Source organism: Xenopus laevis, chromosome 2S (genome assembly GCF_017654675.1).
Source record: "Xenopus laevis strain J_2021 chromosome 2S, Xenopus_laevis_v10.1, whole genome shotgun sequence".
Taxonomy (NCBI): Eukaryota; Metazoa; Chordata; class Amphibia; order Anura; family Pipidae; genus Xenopus; species Xenopus laevis.
Window position 1 is genome coordinate 81,213,971 of NC_054374.1, and position 23,167 is coordinate 81,237,137.

General features: G+C 37.6%; 1 protein-coding gene across 1 annotated transcript; it reads left to right on the forward strand.

The window, feature by feature from the left end:
- Positions 1-21,472: 21,472 nt before the first annotated feature.
- On the forward strand, positions 21,473-22,921 carry LOC121400785 (lamina-associated polypeptide 2, isoforms alpha/zeta-like). The gene is made up of 2 exons (XM_041584735.1): positions 21,473-21,560; positions 21,638-22,921. The coding sequence occupies exon 2, from the start codon at positions 21,638-21,640 to the stop codon at positions 22,919-22,921; it is 1,284 nt and encodes a 427-aa protein (XP_041440669.1). The 5' UTR covers positions 21,473-21,560.
- Positions 22,922-23,167: the final 246 nt, after the last annotated feature.

Below are 23,167 nucleotides of genomic sequence, written 5' to 3' on the forward strand. Positions count from 1 at the left end.
TGGGAAAACTGTGTGATCAAATAGGACCACTGTGTTATATTTTGCTGGGACTGTTGTGTTCGGAAATCCAGGGACAACTGTGTTATAACATGCTGGGGTCACTATGCAAGAGGGAGTCACAGAGTCCCATTACTGTCCTTTGCTGTATGTGCTTAAAGGAGAAGGAAAGGCTAAAATTAAGTAAGCTTTATCAGAAAGGTCTATATAAATACACCAGTAAACCCTCAAAGTAATGAGTCCTCTGTCAAAAGAAACAGCATTTCTTTCCATCTATTGTGTACACATGAGCTTCTGTATCAGACTTCCTATTTGCAGCATAAACCTCCAGGGCACGGGCTTGAGCATGCTCAGTTTGCTCCTCTCACCCTCCCTCCTCCCATCCCTGCTGTAATCTGAGCTCAGAGCTGTAAGTAAGCAGGGCGAGACTCAGGCAGGAAGTGATGTCACACCAAGTTTATATGGCAGCTTCTATCCTAAACAAACGCATTCTGCAGAATAAATATAGCATTCTAGCTTGCACTATTGTGGCTAATCCATTGCCAATAAACTGTCTTGGAGCTTTCCTTCTCCTTTAATGTCGCGGAGTCATTATTGCTTGGTTTCTCTGACACTTTTGTTTCTGGAAGCCATTGTATACATTTACTTTGCATCACAGACAGTAGTAAGCTTATATGCGTCATGTGTGAATTCAAAAGGGGGAGTGGCCTGTGAAAAATGGCTGACCTTCAAAAGTGTCTCACAGAATTATGTATTTTTATTTCAGCAGCAAGTTACATGGTGCTTTATATTAACATTACATTAGGATGCTTAAAATAACAAACAAGTGGAAGCGATAAAAACCAAAAACACTTATAGGCAGGGCCCCCTAATTCTACTGTATCATCCTGTAACACCCTTTTGTTTAGATTTTAAAGGTATAGGATGTTTTCTGAGCCCCCGGCAATTGGGACTTGTAGTCTCACACTACATTATGGATTACAGCAGACAAAGTATTATTTCATATCTAAATGGGCCCTACAATTACCTTTTGCATTATTCACAAGATCTCTCTGAGCTTTGTAGTCTCTGTTTAACTGTGTAAAATGTCTGCCTGCCACACTTAACAATTTTATTTCTTTCTAATTTACTTTGCTTGCACTATTGGCTAACTAGTCCCAGTGGATGTCTATGCCTGTTTTGACACATTAGGCAAAGATTTAAGAAGTCAGAACGGCAATATTGAATGCTATAATACATTTAAGTCTAAGTGATGGACTGGAGTCATGTACTGTACTGCTAAAGATGATAATGTCACTTTGTACAACACAATCCCATCAATTGCCTTTACATTATGTGCATAGATTTACAGTTTTTAATAGATAACATTTAGGGGGTTATTTATCAAGCTCCAAATTTATTTATTTTAAGATAAAAATCCGAGCAACTCCGAATTCACGAATGGACCTTATTTATCATTCAAAAAAATAGGTGCGGGCAAAAACCCGATAACTTCCGACCATTGCCCGAAAAGTTTGAAGTTTTCAGACTTTTAGGAAATCATTGGATATCGGTACTAACAGCAGCGCAGACACTGGGACCTTCCCCATTGACTAATACAGGACTCTGAGAGCTTTGAGATGCCGGATTTTCGGATTTGAAGTTTTCATACCATCGGACTAATAAATCCAGAAAGATCTGAATTTTTTGGATTTCAGATATTCAGAGCTTAATAAATTACAGTGTGTAAAGAAAAGAGACTAGGAGAATAGAGGTTGAGTGAGGAGAAGAATAATAATAGTACTGAGAGTGGGCCCCTGGTCTATGGTTCTTTGGCAGGCCCCTGGTCTAAGGTTTTTGGGTGGGTCCCTGGTGTCCCAGTCTGACACTGGGGAAGCTTAACTTGCTTTTAGAGTTATTACCTGGCCAGTTTTTACTGGGCCAGCCTGTAAAAATTATGCTTAATTCCTATGTTATTAACAGGGAAGAAATACAATAAATATAGGAAGTGCTAAGCTGGTCTACCTAAATAGACTCTGGTCAGGAGAAGCAGATTCTACACACAGTGTATATCAGCACCATCCCCATTGTCCATTATTTTTTACTTTTTTTGGTAATATATTTTGATGATGTTAGTGTTCTTTAATTCTGACGTAGTTACATGGGTAATTTTTGTTGGGAAAAAAAGCTCATCAAGCTCAGCCCTTCCGAATAAATCCCAGGACACATGTATGACAAACACACACAAACCTATATATACACTCACATATAGAAACTGTATACAGAGAACCTCAATTTTACAGCTCCTGATTTTAAGTTTTCCTTCATTTTACTTAGTTGTTTTCTGGTTCCACCTATTTATTATGCATAATACATTGCCCTGATTTAACATTTTCCTGGATTTTACACCATTTTTTTCTTGTCCACAGAAAAATGTAATATGGGGTTCTACTGTATTAGTATATCTATACTAAACTAACTGTAGATTGGTACAGATCCTAATAGCCTTGGATATTATACCATAATTTAATAGAGAAATGTAAACAATTTTTTTCTATACGCATTCAGGAAAAACATGCTGGCATAATTTATTCTGCAGAGTCTTGTTTATTTGCATATTTGTATTTATTTATATAAATATGTGTAGCCATTAATTTGCAACAAGGTAACTTTATTCAGACAGTCTATGAAAGCTCTCGTTTCATTATGCGGAAAACCACAGGTCCTGAGCATTCTGGATAACAGGTCCCATACCTGTATTATAGTATATTGAAGGCAAGATCATTGAATTGCAGTATTGTATGTGATTGTTATTACATCTAAGATACGGTAATTACAATCAGGTTCACTTTCACCTGTATTTTTATCTTAGCACCTTACTTCATTGTTTGTGCATAAACCCTACATTCTGGAATCTGTTCTTAGACTTTACGTTAGTGTTTAAGGGTTTTGTTGCTGTAAACCAACAATTATACATTGTGAGGTATCACTTTTATACCTGCTTATATCCCAACGCTTTTCCCTAGCTGAACTAATGCTCTAGTGTTTAACTTAAGTAAATTATCAGGGTTAATAAATGTCAGATTTTTTGGCAGCTTGTACCAACAGGCACTTAGCTTAACCAGGGAATCCCTTGTCTTTTTGTTTCTTCAGTATTTGGAGCACTTACTGCTTGAATTGGCAGTGCTAAACATCCTGTTATCTCTGTCTTCCGTAATGATGTAAAGTGCTTTCTTATTTTCTGTGCACATAAGGATGAAATCTGCCCATCTTCCTGTCTATTTCGATCTATCTCTGCTCCAAAACACCTCCAGAAGTTCACCTTCTGGGAACTCTGTTGCTCAGGGGTTCCAAATACAGCCAGAACAATAAGGGAATCAGATGACACTCTCACATGCAAAATGTGTTAAATATTTTTGGTTTATTGAGATCTCCACACAACGTTTCCAGGGATTCTACCTCCTTTCTCAAGTGTTCTCCACTTGTGATGATCTCAATAAACCAAAAATATTCAGCACATTTTGCATGTGAGCGTGTCATCTGATTCCCTTCTTTTTCTGGCTAAATAAATGGTTTACATTTTCAATGTTGTAATCTCCAGTGGAACAGTTGAGCTTCTAAAATTCAGTTGATTTGGGGGTTGGGGAATCTGGATTTTGGAAAGAAGCCCAAGTTGACATCATGAGCTATGTTATAAGTCATTTGTCCTCTATCTTCACAAATACATCATAATGTAGTCTCTAACAAAGCGAATCCTCTCCATTTTATATGCGCGGTAACCAAATAGAAACATTTCTGGAAGACTATTTATGGACTTCCCATAATCATTAATCATATAGCATGAAAGAATCAGAGGAAGAATTCTAACCTCAAAAAGCGTCTAATGTAAAAAAGCTATTTAATGGGGGATGTTGATTTTCTAATGCCATTATTACAGAATAGATAATAGCATCAATAATTAAGTACAAATTGGAATTAATATTTTATGCTGGCGGCATGTAATTTACACTCTACCCGAGAAAACCAGAGGTCATGTCTGAGGTTTTAACAAAAAAAAAGAATATATATATTTTTTCTGATAAAATTTGCATTAATGAACACAAAAAAGATTGTTTATTTTAAGTATTCATTTTCTTTATTTATTTAAATTACTGTTACATCAAAATGGATGTTTTTCTGTTGTTGAAGCTCTGTTTAAATGGGGAAGGTGTGGTTAGTGTGGTGTGGTTAAGTCTTCTACATCCCAGGCATTTATTTTAGTTTGTGCATGGCCTATGGGTTTAGAGATCCTGCTATTAAAACAGCTTGTGTGTTGACATATATTTAATCTCTATCATTTTACCACTGTGCTGCACATAATGAATTACTTAGTGGTAAATAGTATTAACCCAGAAAGATTTATATTTGTGTGCAAAAAAAGTAAGCTGTATATGATTGTCTTTGTATACCCATAACTGAAATCACATGACAAAGTGCCTAAAAAGATCCCTTTTTTGTGAGTAATGGGATAAACAGTTTTACTTTCAGTTTAAGTTTTCTTTCAATAAAAAATATAATATGTTTGACATATGGCAAATTTGTCAAAGTGGGAATCCTACAGAGTTCGTAGAAATGTGATCTTAGATGAAAAGATGAATCAGTTCAGCAGGCCAAATATTTGACATTGTCCATTGTCTTTAGGAATTTGTTTTCTCAGAACAACTGGTCTGGGCCATCAAATACCATTGTTGGGTACGGTCAATTTTTGAATTTTTTTTATTTTGGAGCATTCCATCAATATACATATTCAGAAAATGCAGTTTCCTTGCCGATCAATCAGAATTAAATTCACAAGTCATTTACGAGTCATAGTGGCTCGTTCTCAATCTATTCCAATCAATCCAATGGGAACTGGGGTTTCAAATATCACAGAATTGTCATAGATTCATAAGAATTGATTGATCCTTAATGATCCATAATAAACAAGCCTCCAAATATCTATTGATTTTAAAATTTGTTCTTGTGACCGATATAAAAAGTCTGGAAAAATTACAGTAGTAGTATTTTTGAAAAACTTAACAATTATTGTTTAGGCAATTCATATGAATTAAGGCCAAGCCATAGTTAACTAAAGTTTTTGGTACTAAAGATGCCTATAACCCACCTTTAGGAGAATGCTCACTTTCCATGGCTCATTAAAATATTATTTTTGCATTTACTCATGGCGAGCAACATTTCAATGTACAAAAAACATATGCAAGCCACCCCTTGGCGCTAGTGCTAGTACTTATGCCCAGAATTATGGTAAATTATCCCAATAGTAATGTACAATGTAATATTATTGTAAGCTGATCAAGCTACACCCCTGTCAAATAACATCACTTATTCCTATCAAAATCTTCTGACTGTCTTGAATGTTAAAGATATGGGGAAGAACTGCTACACTTGCCATATAAATGTACTATTTTATCCCAGTTCTGGGTCAAGGCACTGGATACAATAGATATAGTGACCCAATAATGATTCCCAGAAATACCACAACCTGTTTACTGAGGATGGGTCTTGATGATAAAACTATATTTATGTAAGTGAAAGTTTTGAAAACTGATTTTTATGACATGGTAGGACACCTTTCAACCTTTACACAATGGGCTAATAAAGTAAACCACACATCCGGTTAGGTTAAATCAATGTACACCATAGAAATCAAATTTTAGCATTTTTAGCATTAACTGGGTTCTTGTTAGACGGCTTACCAAAGTTAAAGGGGAACTCTATTATAATTTTATAAAGAGGCCTACATAACACAGAAATCCTATCTATTCATACTTTCTATAAAAAGTATGAATATGCCATTTTCTATGCTGAAATCCAGCTGTTTAACAGTTCTTCTCTTTCTGCATCATTTGAAATCCTGGCAGGGATGGAGGGACTAAACGCTGATGTTACAAATTGTAACAACTTCTCCACAGCTTACAGACAGCATGCAGGAACTACATAACCCACAATGCATTGCACTGTGATTTTCCTTTCCTTATTGAAATCATGTGTGCAGGGAATTGTGGGGTTTGGAGGATGCAGGCTTAGGACAGATGGCTGTTGATACAAAGTAACAGTAGTCAGCCAGCTCAGCTAAGTAGTCTGAGAGATCAGCAGGAGAGCAGGGGGCTAGGCTTAGGGAACTGTTCCAAACCATTAAAATTCATGAACATTTTTTAATTGATGTATACTGCAAAGTTGCTTAAAATTATGTTTAATTTTCAATAAGCTCAAGTTATGTTTGTGTGGAGTTCCCCTTTAATGGTTTTTTTGTAGCCCTCCCCCACATGTAATTAATAAATGATACCGATTTAAATTAGAGACAGATATATTTAAGTTCACAGTTATATGACCTGACATAATGTAATATCCAATATGTTGCTAAAAAACTCATGTATATCATTTTACATCACAGGAGCAAAATACAATTTAATATTTTAAGTGGCAGAATTCTTGCAGCATTTGATTTATTCCATTTTAATGTGTAAGTATCTCTTTTGGTTTGCTATATCTTGTTTAGAGGCCTCTGATCTATTACATTCACTTAAAGGGAACTTACGAGCTGGTTATAGAACCGACAGTTTCAAAGGTTTACAGTGGTCTAGTCACATGTATTCTGTAGTAATAGACAGGTCTACATTTCAAACATTAAATTGCATTTATCCATTTGTTCTGGCCAGAAGAATAAGTCGGATTTACAATATGTACCACATTAGGGTGATTTAATTTGGGGTACCCTCCTTCCCCCCTACTTTTGTTAACATATGGCACCTAAACTATACTGCGGGCACATGTGTAAGGCAATAGAACACCTCTATATAATTTTATTAAGTTTCCCTGGCTTGTGTAGTGTAATGTATTTGCTGCAGCATACACTTCCATTCAAACTTCTATTTCACACTGTATGCAAATTTCCGATCGCTAGCATAACTTCGAATCGCTGATCGTTACATCGCTAGTGCAACTTCACAAACGATCGATAATTTGTGAGCAACTTCAGATCTTCGTTAATTTGCACAGCCCTGGCGAATCTACGCCTGGCAAAGTGTGGCGAAGTCAACGCTGGCACAACTTCGAAGGTAAGTAAATTTGCCCCAATGAGAGATGGTAAGTCAGGATTCCTAGTGGCAAGTCTAGCCAGCAGTTTTCCTGCAAGTTTCGTTTTTAGGCCGCCCGAAAAGTCTGTAGTATACTCAGCTTTATTGTAGGGTAAAACTCCACTATTGGGCCTTCTAAACTATAGACATCTTTGTTCAAAATAGCTTCATGCTCTGGAATAGAAGATAACACACAATAATAACCCATTTCAATGTCTAATTGCAAGTATGCAGTTATTTTATTGAGTTAGACAAAGTGCTTACCCAGTTGATCTGAAGTGCTATTACATTAGTTGAAGCTCACAAAACCACATGCTTTCAGACCTATCAGTGATGTCCTGAGACACAAATATTTGGAGTCAGTTTCAGTGATTTTTAAAGATGCACTTGCACAGTAAAATACAGGCTGCTTTCTTCAATTAAAATTTTAAACTTACAGAGAAATTCACATAAAAAGTTAAAGGGCAAGGAAATCCATTTATTAAAGGTAGGCATCTGCAAAAGGGTGGTTTCCTCTTGTGAACAGCAGAGTCAACCAAGTATACTGCCCTGTTTTCCATGCCTGTTATATAGAGTAATGCAGTGGGGCTCGCTATTGGCATCTCTGGCCACTTGACATTTTTTTCACAGCTATCGGACAACCAGGAGTATACACAGTTGAAATAGATCTGCACCTGGTTGGTGATCACTGTCTGAAAATATAGCAACAGCCAGAGATAGAGACTTCCACCCCTGCAGTGCTACTTTGCATTTTAGTAACAGGTAGTGCAAGCTTGGTAGTACCAGAAGTCAACTATGGTCAGGGCCAGACATCAAACGAGTGCACCCCTAGGGCGATTGCTCCCACAGCTCTCCCACTACCCTCTTGCACACAATTCCCCCACTATTTGCACAGTACTGACCTCATAGCCCTCACCCCTAACCGCTCGCACATTACCCCTCACACACCTTCTCACCTCTGCTGCTAGTTCCTGATTACCGGCACTGGGCAGGAGATTCAAACAATTGTCTAATTCTCCTGCCCAGTTCAGATGCAGCTAGTGGGCGACATGTCACCCCTAAATATTTGCCTCCTTAAGCCCAGGCCTTCCCACAAATCCAGGCCAGGACTATGGTTTGGGTCTGTAGGAAGGCCTTTGGAGGGAGAAACCTAGCAAGAGTACCACAAAGATTGCATGTACCATATCTTGTGACTACTTTACAAATGCAAACACAGATCCACACAGCTTCTGCATGAATTGTTATTGTATAAAACTATTGTTTGTTTCTGTTGCAATTTGTAACACTTTCTGTGTGCTAAAATAAGGTAAGCATGGCTTTCCTTAGGTGTACTGGTGCAAAGTACAGTGGAGCGCAGATTGGCATGAGTATTTTTTGAATAACATTTGGATGGACACAATTTGTATAGCATATGCCAGGTATTGTTGTGCAATATAGGAAGAGACAGAAATGAAAAATGCATTCTAGACTGAATTTCCTTTAGTCTGTAAACCAGCACTTACAGACCTTAGTAAATGTAATTTCCTCTCATCCTGGTAAGAAAGAAACAAACACACCTATTATGAGAAGCCTAGAGATACTGAAAACTAGGTTCACCTCCCTTGAGGGGTCATTTTGACCCAGAAGGATGCAAGGTCAAAATCACTTTAAGGGAAAGGACTTTTCAATTTTGATTGTTCACCTCAAGGTTTAGCAAGAACGCTCCCCTTTGTTCTTTCTTTGACCATTCTGGAAGACTCAATGCATGTTGTATTTTAAACTGTGTGCCAGAGGGGGGCCCAAGTGCTCCCAGAATGAGCACTAAGGGTTGCCAATTTTGTGAAGGATAATAACTGAGTCTTTTTCAAAACTACAAGATCAAACTTGAAGTTTATCATTGTATGCAGTCTGGAATAGTTGTTGTGGAACAGATCCCTTTCCGCAGACCACTTTTCACAAGATTCTCCATAGTCTACTATAAATCTTAGAAGAAAAGGATTTTTCACCGCAGAAGAGTTCTAACTACTTCAACCAAGAGCATTTGTCTTTTTGACTCTCCTTTTCACTGTCATGTTCCCAGATTTCAGGTTCACTTATTATTATTGGTTTTTATTTCCAAGCAGATCCTCCTTGATGGGAATATGGTTTGACCATAATTGGTAATGCTTGCTCTTGTATGATTTTCTGCAAGACTTTCTGGATCATTGAAATGGAAGAAAACACATAGGCAGGTTCAAAGTCCAAGGAATCAACAGCTTCTAGACATTTTTTTTGCTCAGGGAACAGAACTTTCGAATCTATCTGACTGAAGACATCAGGATAAAACTCCCACTTAATCTCATCTACGGAGTTCCTGCTCAGGGTGTCTGAGATGATTGTGTTCTGCCCACAGCTTAATTTTCTGGCGTAACTCAATTTACAAGAAGAACTGTCAAACTATCTTGGCAGGTCAGTGCCACAACATTGTCTGGCTGAATCATAAACTCCTGAATCTTGGTCAGATGTTCATCTAATGTTCAGTTTTACACAGACTTTCCTGAGCTCCTGGAAGTTTGAGCATTGACCTCTTTCAAACACAAACCACCTAACCTGAGTTACATTTTCTGAGATGTGTACCTCAACCCCAGACAGACATTTATGGTTATTAACTTGTATTCTGATTTCGGGTTAGGAGAGACCTTAAAAGAACTGGTTAGAGAATTCAAGTCTCCATCGCACTGGCATCTAGGTATAGGTAGGGCAGACACCTTCCTAGGGTACAGTCGTTGCAGTGCAGTTCACTCCAGTTTGGCTGCAGACAAGTGAGGATGTGAGTGCAGGAGCAAAACAGGTGGGTGTCAGGGCACCCATTATTGCCTTGGCAATACTACTTGGTCTGTATTCATTTTATAATCTAGAAAAAAGAGGGGTCAACCATATAACACTGGGTGAGTAGGCTAGAGGCAACTGTACCTTTGTAGCTTATAGGTTTTCCTGCCGCAAGGCAGCTCATCCATAGAAAGTTCAGATTTAGGAAACAGTAAAGACTATATAAAAGGACACAAACCAGGTCTACTCCCTGATTGCACATACACCTCAGTGACCCTCCTTACTGGACCATTGCTTGACACAACAGACATTTCATTTTAAACAACATAGATGGTTCTTCATGGTGAGGACAGTGAGGTTGGCTTTTTCAAAAACTTTTGAAAAAGACTGCAGCAGCAGTCGAAACGTCAGTCAGTGTCCAATAAAAGTGTACGTAAATGTTTTTTATAAGTCCTGAGTTGTGCGGATTCATTAAGCTTTATATTTTATGTTTGAAGAATGTACCCAGGCATCTGTATCACTAATTTTTCGTGAGTGCTGATATCCTAATTTTTGTCTATTATATATATATATATATATATATATATATATATATATATATATATGTATACACAGTTTATATATGTGAGTGTATAGATAGGTCGGTATGAGGGTATATATATATATATATATATATATATAACTGGGTTGATTTGAAGAGGTAACAAGACAGAAAGATGTGCAATTAGTCAGCCTCCGTGCAGCTGCCATCTTGTGATATCATCAATGCATTACATTGTCTAGCACAATGTATTGTCAATGTCTGGAGTTTGAGCTACTGCATAAAACGGATAAGAATCTGAGGCATAAGTCTAAGGGAATCTCAAATAGTATATTTGACCCAGTATAATGACCCACACTAGCCTACAATTGTCAAACTAAGAAACAGGATTTTCAAAACAAAACAAACCAAACAAATAAAAATCCGGAATTCAGGCCATCCCTAATTCACATGTATATTATACGTATAATATCTATAATATTAGAGAACTACAGCTCAAATGTTTTGAAATGCAGAGTGATAAAAAAGATGTAACATTAAATTTTCCACTGCAAGGCCATACCTTAGTAAGTATTAAATATAATTTTAATAAAAACATAGAAGTCTTTAAAGATTAATATAACTATTCTCAAATAACATTGACATGCTATTTTCCATCTTTATTTATCCCCCGGTGAGGAATAAATGGCTCCCTGTAGGCTATTCATAATTGAAAAATGCTTTTAAGAGATGATGGGTGCATTTTGGAAGGTGCCTGTTTTATTGTATGCAATGTCACTTTGATCAATTATTTCACTAATGTTTTTAAAGTTCCCTGGGAGAAGACAGATTGATGGACAACCGAAAATCAATGGTGCTTATTGTTTTAAACTGCATTCAGAACAGCGAGTATTAGTAGTCAAGTTAGGGACCTAGATATCATTTCAGACAACATCAAAATAACAAGCCCTTTGTGCAGACAGAATTCAGACTGGGGGAGTTTATTTATTTATGATATATTTTATCATGAAAAAACACATTTTGGATTTCTTAAAAGTTATATTTTGTGTAAACAAACATCAATATGCTGCAGCTCATGTAGGAAATAGATAAAGATTATAACAGTAAACCGCAAAACTATGTTAACATTTGCATGCATTTCCAAAATATTGATGCTATTCAGATTGGTCCCAGTTTGTACAACCAAGGTGTATTCAACAACCTCTACACCAATGCAGTAGTAGATGTAAAATACTGTGTTTGTAATGGCGTGTCCAACTGCCAACAGTGTGAGGAAAGGGTATGACCTGCCCCTTGTTATAGGGTGAATGAGGAGGGTCATGTATTCTTTCCCATAACTTTTGTTCCTGGGATGGAATAGAGTGCCTTATTTAGATTGTGGGGGACCTCATATAATTTGATAGTAGTCTGCAAATAAAGCAGCATTTTGAAAATTCTACCATAGATTGGCAGCTTTTTCTGGTCCTGATCGGCTATCTAAGGGGTTATTGAGTGTGTTTGACAAGTACCTGTGAAATGCTTTTATGCAGGCAAGATGCATATGCTAGGATGAAGGCACAGTAGTGTTTTGATATGATTTCTTCTTGTGAATGAGCCATTTTCCTTTACTCAAAAGGCTTCTCAAGTCAAAAAATCTAAATGTCTCCTAAAACCAAAAGGCCTTTGATGCAAAAAGTTGCTTTTTGAAGGTCAGTTATTATTTTAATGGTATGTTTATTTTAATCACCATATTGTCATTTTTTAAAAATTCTGCATAATTACATATACAGAATGGAAAATTCTACAAATTTAGTGGGGAAGTGCAAATTTTCATGTGGGCAAACTTTGTGCATTTTATTAAATGTAGGGAAAATGTCAAATTTTATGGCCCCTCGGGATCCCAACCATGTAACAATTTTATTCAGTGATTGCCACCTGGTGGCTCGCCAGCAACATGTTGCTCACCAACCATTTGGATTTTGCTGTTCGTTCCTTTAAAGCAGGTACATGTTAGGGATCCGTTATCCAGAAAGCTTCGAATTACAGAAAGGACGACTTCCATAGTCTCAATTAAATCCAAATAATCCAAATTTAAAAAAATTATTTCCTTTTTCTCTGTAATAATAAAACAGTACTTTGTACTTCATCCAATCTACAATATAATGAATCCTTATAGGAAGCAAATCAGCCTATTGGGTTTATTTAAAGTTTACATGATGTTCTAGTAGACTTAAGGTGTAAAGATCCAAATTATGGAAAGATCCATTATCTGGAAAATAAATCCGGTCCTGGGGTCCCCTGGTTTATGAGAAGTGAGTGGCATAGCAGGTAGACATAGCAGGGGGCTGGTTAATCATGCTGTGAAAAAAACACTTATTAAATACACCACTAACCACTGCCTAATTGCCAGACATTGGTGTGTAAAAAAACAATAGCAAAGAGCATTTATATTTAAGGCAGTTGCACTGGAAGTTCTGGAATTAAAAACAGTAACCACTTGTAACCACCAAATGGTGTATAAAAACCAGCATCCATCTCTGCTTTTTTATAACATTTTTATGCCTTTGTTTTACTCTAGAATTTACTTGCCTGAATTGTTCCCATATACATTAACGGATAAAGCAAGGTTTGAAGTCATCTAAAATAATGTAAAATACAGCAATCTGACAGCATAAAAGAAAATATACACTATAATAATTATGCCATTTATTTTACACCATTTCTTTACACTGTTTTTCTGGTATAAATCATTTTACACAGTTTGATAGTCAGAGTAAAACAGATTCTATACGTCATACTTCACCTACATCTGCGAGGGGCAATGCTGAGTATTAGGCATTGAGGCACTGAATGACTGAAGAAGAATCTTTATTCTCTGTATAGAGTTTAAAAGCGGATACACACACGATGACCCATTGAATCTGCCCATTCATGATACTACATTTGATAAAGGGCCTTATCTAATTATTGTAATCAAAAAGGTCCGACCAAACTAAAATACAAGATTACACCTTATTTATAATTTTTAAAAAAATCACAATTTAATCGGAAACACGAAAAAAAAACTAGCAAAATCTGAATCATACTATTTTTTCAGATTTTTTACCCGAATCTCTAGATTTTTTTTTAGTCCGATTTTTGGGCTAATTCCAGCGCAGACCACAGAAACTTCCAAATAGAATAGGGACCTCTCCCATTGACTTATATACAACCTCAGTAGGTCTGAGATGTCAGATTTTCTTATTCTGAATTTTTCCATCCTCAGGGTATAAAAAAATCTTGAAAAATGCAAGTTTTTTTTCAACAAAAAATTTGTAATTATATTTTTCGAGTTTTTGCCATTTCAAAAACCCGCTCAGTGTCTCATTTATTTTCAGGATTGAATTTACGTTTAAACAAGTGTTGTATAAAGATTGTATGAACAATCAATAAATCAGCATTGTTTGATAGTGCCTCTTCTGGTAACCTTCTGCCAGAAATCTAGCTCTCAGTAGGTAAAGAAAAACACCCCCATGAATAAGCAACAGTAAAAGATTTATTAGAGGCAGCAGCACAATATCTAGCAAAACACAAACAGAATTTGTTGAAGTATATAATGAATGACATTCAAAGTATATCAAAATGGCATCAATATTGATTTATTAATGCTAGGGAATGCTGCTCTAATTGAATAGATGTCCAGGAAGTCTGTTAATGTAGCTGACAACGATACAGGAATTTAATCTCCCAAGTGGGCAAATTATTACTGCTTTTCTCTCTTTGTTGACAGTTGGATAAATATCAAATCAATTCACATTTCTATGGACTACTAAAACAGCATGCAAGACACATTAGTTGATGTGTTGTTGTCAAAAAGGTCATACACCCGACTGTGATTTTTTGTACTGAGATTTACATTTGGTGCTATCTTACAGCGTATCACATTATGCCATTTTATACTTTATCTACTATATATCAAGCAATTTGCTCAGGGTAGTTGACTAAAGCAAGGTATTAGCGTCAATGACTCAAACATTGCTCTCATAAGCATAAATACACACAGCACCTTCAGCCTTATCCTTGCAAATAAATTTGTATTGTTTTCAGCATATGGTGCATTGTTATGTTTTGGTAGCCGAGGATGAATAGAGTATAACAGTGCTTAGCAGGTTCATGCAGCCATTACACAACAGTAAGCAACTCTAACACCACAAGCTGTATAGGAAGTATGCACAGTATAAGTCTTGAGCACAGCCCATTTGTATAAACACCACATATCCCCCCTATAGTAGTAAAGCATTTGGACAACTATAACAGCAACAATAAAACAGTATGCATTTTAAAACAATATTATACATTCTTCACATCACAAAGTCCTTGGTCCATGCAGGTAGTTTTCTTATTCTCTCAGTATGCCTTATAGGTTCACTTTCTTCAGGCCTTTTGCAGTTGACATCAGGAGTAGGTCCTTCATCAAATGGAGCTTCTCCAAAGTCATATCTAACAGGAGCAAGACGACTTGCATTCCATATGCGTCCATCAGACAGTTCATATGTGTATGGTCCTCGCTGGCGTCTCACTTCAAGTGGTGTAGTAAATTTAGATTGTCCTTGTTTCAGTAGTCCTGGTTCTAAATTCTGACTAAAGATCCAGGCTGAAAGTGCACTTCTTTTGCACCAAGTTTTCTGTCTGTATAAGCCTTGCAATTGGCTTGTTGACGTTTGACGTAACTTAGTGCCCATCTGTCTGCCATATAATAATTCAACTGGAGATGATTGGGTTGTTGCATGGCACGTTGCTCTGTAGTTATGTAGGAACTCTGTAAATACTTTCCAAGATTTCCCAGTAAGATTTGTTGTCTGTAGTGTTTCTTTCAGACATCTGTGGAATCACTTGATTTCTCCATATGCTTGTGGGTAATACACTGAAGATTTCCTATAGTTTGAATTCCTCTCTCTCAGAAAGAATTCAAACTGTGTTCCGTTGTCTGATATTAACTCCTTTGGATTACCTTCTCTGCTGAAGACTGTAGACAGAAATGTTATTACTGTAGCTGATGTTATATGAGAAACAAATGCAATTTTAGGCTATTTACTGTAATAGTCTATCAAGGTTATAGCAAATCTGCAGTCTATAGGAGCATCTGTAAAAGGGCCGACAATATCAATAGCAAGTTTTTCCCATGCCGAATCAGGGAATGGTACTGGTTTTACATATGGTCTCAACTTAACTTTGTGTACAAATTTCTTTGCACAAACCAGTGAAGTGTTGCTTTGTGGTGAAATTTTAGACACAGGCTGTGTGGCAGGCACTGGTGCTGTAGTAATGAGACCATCAACTAATTGTAGGATTAATGCAGCAAAGAGATCCCTTCCAAGTACAGCAGTACCCTTATTCACAATGTAAAAGTCACATTTTGCAGTATTTGATTCAAATTGTACAGTCACTGGCAAGCAACCAAGCACAGGGATTGGATCCTTTAAGTAACTGACCAGTTTCAGGGCAGGTGCAACAAGCGGATCTTTTGCAAAGTATTTCAAGAAAATATCCTTTGGTAGTATAGAAACAGCTGAACCTGTATCAAGCATCAGGTTAATGGAGTGTCCTTTGTCAGCAGACGCAGTACTGACACTGCATATAAACTTGTCTGGAATAAATATACCAGCTTTATCCACACTTAATACTGTGACATTTGTATTGGTGACTTCATGAACATCTTTATCAGAACTACGGCAGATCTTAGCAAAATGTCCTACTTTTTTGCATTTGCGGCACTGTACAGCTTTAGCAGGACATGTAACGTGATTTGCAGTGTGTTGTGTTGAACCACAGCGAAAGCAGTATTTTTTATTTGTATTTGCTGCACGGTTTTGCAGTGAATCCCTTTCCTTAGCACTGTATTTTGCCTGTGATTGTGCATTATTAGGCCACAGTGTTAAATTCACAATCTGTACATTCCCAGCAGTTCCCTGACTGAGAGTTTAAGCCTCTGCCACTGCTGTTTCAATTTGGCTAGCAACTGTAATAGCCTTTGCAAGGGTTAAATCCTGCTCCAGGAGCAGTCTCTCTCTAATGCGAGGTTAGTTTGTTTTTTCCACTATTTGGTCTCTTAGCATTTCATCTGTTACATTCCCAAACTCACAGGTAACAACCATCTCTCTCAAAGCTGCTACAAACTGTTCTGTGGATTCGCCATTACGTTGTCCACGTTGGCGGAATTTATATTTTTCAGCAACCACATTTACTCTTGGCACGAAAAAGTTCTTTATAGCAGTAAGAGCAGTTTCATAAGTATCATCAGGTAATGGTAATGTATAGAATATACGCTGTACCTCTGCTCCCAGGAATAAGTAAAGCACGCTTTCTAGCAGGAGAAATCTCCCCTTGGTCAGCAGCAATAATGTAATTTTCAAAAATACAGATCCAAGCAGTAAAAGGTATAATAGGCTCACCAGTGTTTTGAGAAAAGGTGCAGGCTGCTGCAGAGGTAGAAGAGACATCTTGTCGCCAATTTGTTATGTTTTGGTAGCCAAGTAAGCAACTCTAACACCACAAGCCGTATAGAAAGTATGCACAGTATAAGTCTTGAGCACAGTGACATCTACAGGCTATCTGTATAAACACTACATGCATGTGAAGCCTGGGTCTGGCTCTCAGATTATTATGAACATGAGTGTGCTCAGTGTAAATTAAGTTAATATTCTTTATGGTGCAACCCTGCATTAGAGGAGGGTCCATAACCTCTGCGGTTACTGTTTTATTATAGTTCTACCGTAAAGTGGTGAGGAAAGTCTCTACTGTGAAAAAGATCTAATAACTACTTACCTATCTCAACAGCAGGGTAATCACACCTGAGGTCCTGAATCAACTTCAGTTTTCCAGGTGTTTATTTATTTAGACCTCTTTTCAGCAATTCTATCATTGAGGTAGAGTGGCTCTTTACAGGTTTCATGGGGTATAATTTACTCATACAGAATTGTCTCTAAGACATAGTTCTGCTTGACTCTGGCAATCCTTGCCTTCCCTAGAAAGAGATGAGAACCTTGCCTCATGCAGAACTTTATCAGAGGTGGCAAAAAAAACCTCTCCTGGTCATTTTAAGAGTTGAATTTCTGTTGTTTAAACATAAACCCATCTCTTTCAGTGCAGACGTTACAATTGTGGAAGTGGTGTGGTATTTGGGGCTATTGCATGAGGTTTGATAGCACTTAAAATGCCCCTGCTACTTTGATTTAGATACCAACATGTATGTATCCTATTTTTTACAATATATTCTTTAAAAATAGAAGAGAGCTAATTTTATTTACAATCATTGAGAATCATGTTGAACACCCCTTTGGACACCTTATACACTGTACATTATACACTATGAACTGTATATGTAATGTATGTGTGGGTAGTGAAGTTAAATGATTTTGCATTTCATTCCTGGGATTGCTTATCTAATTAGTAAAACAAACGTTTTGCAAGCCAATATGCTTTTAAAAAATTCAAAATGTACATCTCTCCATAAACACATGTTCACCTAAAAAATTACTTAGTATTAATCTGGTCTCAGTTTCTATAAATCCGCACCTCCTGAAATGGATGCAGTATAACCTCCCCAGAGTGAGGGCCTTTCACCATGGAAAGTTAGTGTAAAACCACCATTTGTATTTGAAGAGCAAACACAGACATAACTTAGAATGTTATGTCATAGATTGCAGCTAATCTTGCTTTCAGTTCTAACATCTAACCACACAATAATCTTTAAATATTCCCCTCTGCATGAAAAACTCACCATCGGTTGCCCACATACAGACAAGAATGAGAAATGTTAATTAGCTCAACAGCTAATAGCCCAAGTTACCCACAAATGTGAACCATGTTTGGCCCCTAAACCACTGACGAGTTAGGAATAAAAACACCAACCACAGCTGTTATAATAAAATGGAAAAAGGAATTAGGAAACTGTATCACTTGAGCTGGCCGCAGGTAGGGGAAAATTAATTGGCCCTTGACTTTATTCTGATTCCAGTGTGGGATAAAGGGCAGATTGTGGGTTCTGCAGTCTCTGCAAACTCACACACATTTAATCTGCTTTGCAGACAGATATACAAATATTCAAAGAGGCCATTTTTATGACTTTAGCCATTTTTAACAAATATAAAATTAGAAAAAAATATAAAACTTTATTTCAGATGTTAGTTATTTTGAGAAAGGCATAAATTAATTTGGCATTCAATGGGGTAGTAACACTTTAAACATTTATATGTAGTTAAGTATACTATATTCTTAGGCTAGTGTCAGGCCCGAGGGCCCTGAGGTAGTAAGGACCAAGGAGGAGGTAACAAGTCCGAGTTCGCAGTACAAAAGGAGTAAGCAGTAGAATGGTCGTAAACAGGCAGTAGGATCAGTTCAGGCAGACGAGGTTCAAAGACGAGAGTTCAGGCAAGGTCGGTACACAATATAATCAAGACGAAACACACCCAGGAGTCAGCAAGTGAAAACCTATAATCGGGCATTGAGAAAATCCTGGAGCTGCTTTAAATAGGCCTGGATTTGGCGCCAATTTTGGACGCGCTGACGTCATGACGCAGACGCTGACGCACTGACGCCAGCGTCCTGACATTGACGCACATTCTGACGCCGGCGTCCGTTCCGACGCCGGCGACCAATCCGGGAACGGAAAGACGCTGACGTCACAGTGCTGCGACCAGCAGGATCCAGGAGGCCGCCATCTTGGAGAGGATTTTCGGGTTTCCTTACAGTTAGGTACCAATGAGTGTCTTTGACTATTTACATGCCATAAATCATATATTTTAAACTGCTGGTACTGTAGTTCCGGTGCTATAGATTTGTTTCTATATTTCTTATAATTCAATGCAACTCATGCTTGGCAGTTAGGTTAGATAAAACAACAAAGAGGTGAACAATTTTATATGTATGTTTTGGTTTCATTCATTAAAGGAACAGTAACACCAAAAAATAAAAATGTTTTATAGTAATAAAAATATAATGTAGTTTTGCGCTGCACTGGTAAAACTGGAGTGTTGGCTTCAGAAAGACTACTATAGCTGGAAAAAGGAGATAAGACACAGGATACACAGCAGAAAACAGATAAGCTCTGTAGTATACAATGGGATTCTTCATAACATCTGTTATCTACTGTGTTTCATGTACTTGAATGGTTGCTCCCATGGTTACACAGTAGCTTGTTTATATAACCTATAGTAGTGTTTCTGAAGCAAACAAGCCAGTTCAGGGCAGCACTACATCATATCGTTATATTATATATACATTTTATCGTTCATTAAAAACAATTTCATTTTTGGTGTTTCTGTTCCTTTAAGTTCAGTGTCTATCAATGTCATAATACCACCATGATTTAAAGGAACACAAAGCACTGCATTTATGCTTACAATACCTGAGTAATATTGAGTAGCATAGCATCATATAGAATAAAGTGTTTTGTTTTTTAAGTTATAATAAGATTTAAATAAAGGGAGACCTTGTGACCATTTCTGACCCTACCAGCTTCAAGAATACATTATAAGGCGTCTTCCTGTATTTGTAGGTGCCAGATTTGATGCAAATTTCAAACCTAGACAGTGATGGTATCTGATGACTGTATAATCTGATTGATGCAGTTATTTTAGTGATGGGGTTCTCAGACTTTTATCATGAAATCGGTTTCATATTTTTGTCTCTCTCTCTTATGGTCAGATATTTGGTTAATTTTGTTAAAAGCAGGCAAATTAAATTACAAAAATAACCCATATGGGACCAACTTAACTCACGAGTGCTATTTCTTCACTCTAGGCCTGAGAAAGACTTGGACTAGTAGTTGGGGAGTGTGGATTGGTGTTATTAGTGGTATGGCAGATAGCAACAATAGGACAAACAGACCCAAACCTGTAAGTTAGCTCATAGCTTGTATACAGCAGAGGATGCAAATATTCTTTGTTTTGGTTTTGATCTTAACAATCGTAGAATAAAATATAAAATACTCTTTTGTCTGCATTTAGTGAATGCTAAACGTATATATCAATGGAGTGGGTTCAGATGTGTCTTTTCCTTTTACCTTTGTATCAGAGTATTATTAATATGTGGAAAAATGATCAAAGTGAGTGAAAAAGATCCGAAATTGAAGTAACAAAGTTTAGTAAGATTAAAAAAAGTATTTATTAGGACATGTGTAGCCTAACACGTTTTGTGCCAAATGGGCACTTACTCATAGGGATCTTCTTCACTCACTTTGAGAGTTTTACTATTTGTGGGTTGCCCTTCGACTGGGGATTCTTGTGAATAAGACTGCTTGGTGACTTATTTTTGACAAATATTTCTACTTTTACAGAAGCAGAAATACTTGACATTTTTTGGTTTATTATTAATACGGGACTTGGTAAAATACTTCCATACAAAGGAACTAAATTAAACTTCTGACGTATCTTTACGTGAGTGAACAACTTAATTTCCTGCATGTAAACTACCCCGTTGAATGTCTTGATACATGAAGAAACAGATTAATAAGAAAAGCAACATACATTTTTTGGGAAAACTCAGAAAGAAAGTATTGACTTTGGGGAACAATGTTCAATTCATCAGTTCAGTAATTGGATATGAATAGTGATGGGTGATTCCCTTACGTCCCCTAGGCAGCACCATGAGATTTATTTTGCTTTCCCTTACATGTAGGACAAGTGAGAAAAAAAGAGTTAATTCTCCCCACCCATAAATACCAGCTACTCAAAACCCCCTCTAGTGTTTTTTTGTCCTACCTTCGTAGGCAGGTGAGTGTATTATCCGCGTAAAGGTGGATGCCATATTAACGTTCTTTCTGGTTTTTTCCTAGATTAAAGATGCCAGGTCCCTAGGGGACTTGAAGACCGCAGACTGCATTACCCAAGAGGTCTTTCAGTCGGAGGTGCGAGTGGCCTCTTAGGTTTTGCCGTCGCCGCAATAGACTGTGCAGCCGAGGGTTGCCCATAAACAAAATGGCGACGATAACCTATGACACGCAACTTAGAGTTGACGTGATTGGTTAAGAGATGTTTACACTGATGATGCGGATCAGGTGTGCTGAAGTTCGCACCAGAGGATCTAATCACGCTGTGTTCAGACGCTCCCATTGTATAGGAGTGTGATCAGCCTGCTGCTTAGACGTTGCTGCCTGGGTTGCAGCCTCCTTATTCAGCACTAAGGTACAAGGTACTCTGTGGGCATGCTTTTTACCTAAGATTCCTTTATAATCTATGTGTAAATTTTCATGTTTTTTCAGATGTCTACCCTAGAGCCACCACCTGTCAAAAGACACAGGAAGTCAAAGCATCTGCAGTGTAGAGCATGTGACACACTTCTCCCAGATGACTATGGGAAAAGGTTTTGTAAGGACTGTCTGTCCTATCTGGCTCACAAGGATGTTGAAGCACTTCCTGAAGCTTCTTCTTCGTGGATTAAGGAGTTTATAAAATCAACTATGAAGGATATGTTTAACCAGTTGCAACCTGGCCCAGTCCCTATTGCGGATGATATTGTGAATTCTCCTACAATAGTTAATCCTATATCTTTAGACGGATCAACTCAGGATTCATCCTCGGATGAGGAAGAAATCTTAGCCTTGTTTCCGGTGGAAAGCACTGCGAAATTGATCAGGAGAGTAAGGTTAACGATGGAATCTCTGGAAAGCGAGGATTCGCAGGCAACCACTTCTCAGGTAGCTAAGAAATCTAAAAATTTTCCGGTTCACCCAGTCATGAAAGATTTAATGACTAGAGAGTGGAAAAATCCTGAAAAGCCTCCGTCTATAACAAAAAGACAAAAGCTTTTGTTTCCCATTCAGGAAGAGGAGATACAGTCCTGGGGGACTCCTCCGAAAGTAGATGTAGCCATTGCCAGACTGTCTAATAAAACACTCATTCCTGTGGAAGATGGTTCAGGTTTAAAGGATCCTATGGATCGCAAGATGGAGTCCTTACTTAAAAGAGTTTATAATACGGGTACAGCTATTTGTAAGCCAGCCTTGGCTGCCTCGGCAGTGGCTAGATCAACCAGGCATTGGCTCAAACAATTCACGGAGGATATCAACAACAACATATCCCGTGTGGAGCTTCTGGAATCCCTGGAAAAGGTCAATATGGCAGTTGAGTTCTTGTGTGACTCATCCATTGAAAGTATTAAGCTAGCTGCGAAAACTATGGCTTTATCTACAGCATCCAGAAGAGCTTTATGGCTAAGAACCTGGTCAGCTGATTCAGTATCCAAAAACAGCTTATGTGCCATGGCATTTGAACCAGGTCGTCTCTTTGGATCAGAGCTGGATAAACTTTTGGAATCTTTGTCAGGCTCTAAGAATAAGCGTCTTCCTCAGGAAAACCAATCAAATAGGAGCAAAAATTCCTTTTTCCGGAATAGAAGAACATCACCTAAAAGAGATAACTACTTTCAAAGAGACAGAAGAAGGAACGATACAAATTCCTTTCGGCCCAATAGAGCATTCAATTCTTCCAGAGGTGAGAGAGGATTTGGGAAAACCTTCCCACCAAAGAAAAGGCCATCCTTCTGACGCCAGAAGTTTACTGCCGGTAGGGGGCAGATTAATTTTTTTCTTTCCAGAATGGAAAGAAACCATTGCAGATGCATGGATACTCCAATTAATTGCAGAAGGCTACAGAATAGAATTTCTGAGTCTACCTCCTCAGAGGTTTATTCTTACTCCCTTAAATTCTCCAAACAAACAGCTGGCTCTCGAGCAGGCCATCACAGAATTTGTTTCAGCCAGAGTTCTCGAACCAGTGCCTCCACTGGAGAT

Bases quoted from the DNA above. Each gene is read 5' to 3' on its own strand.
- LOC121400785 (XM_041584735.1), top strand. From the start codon at position 21,638: ATGTCTACCCTAGAGCCACCACCTGTCAAAAGACACAGGAAGTCAAAG.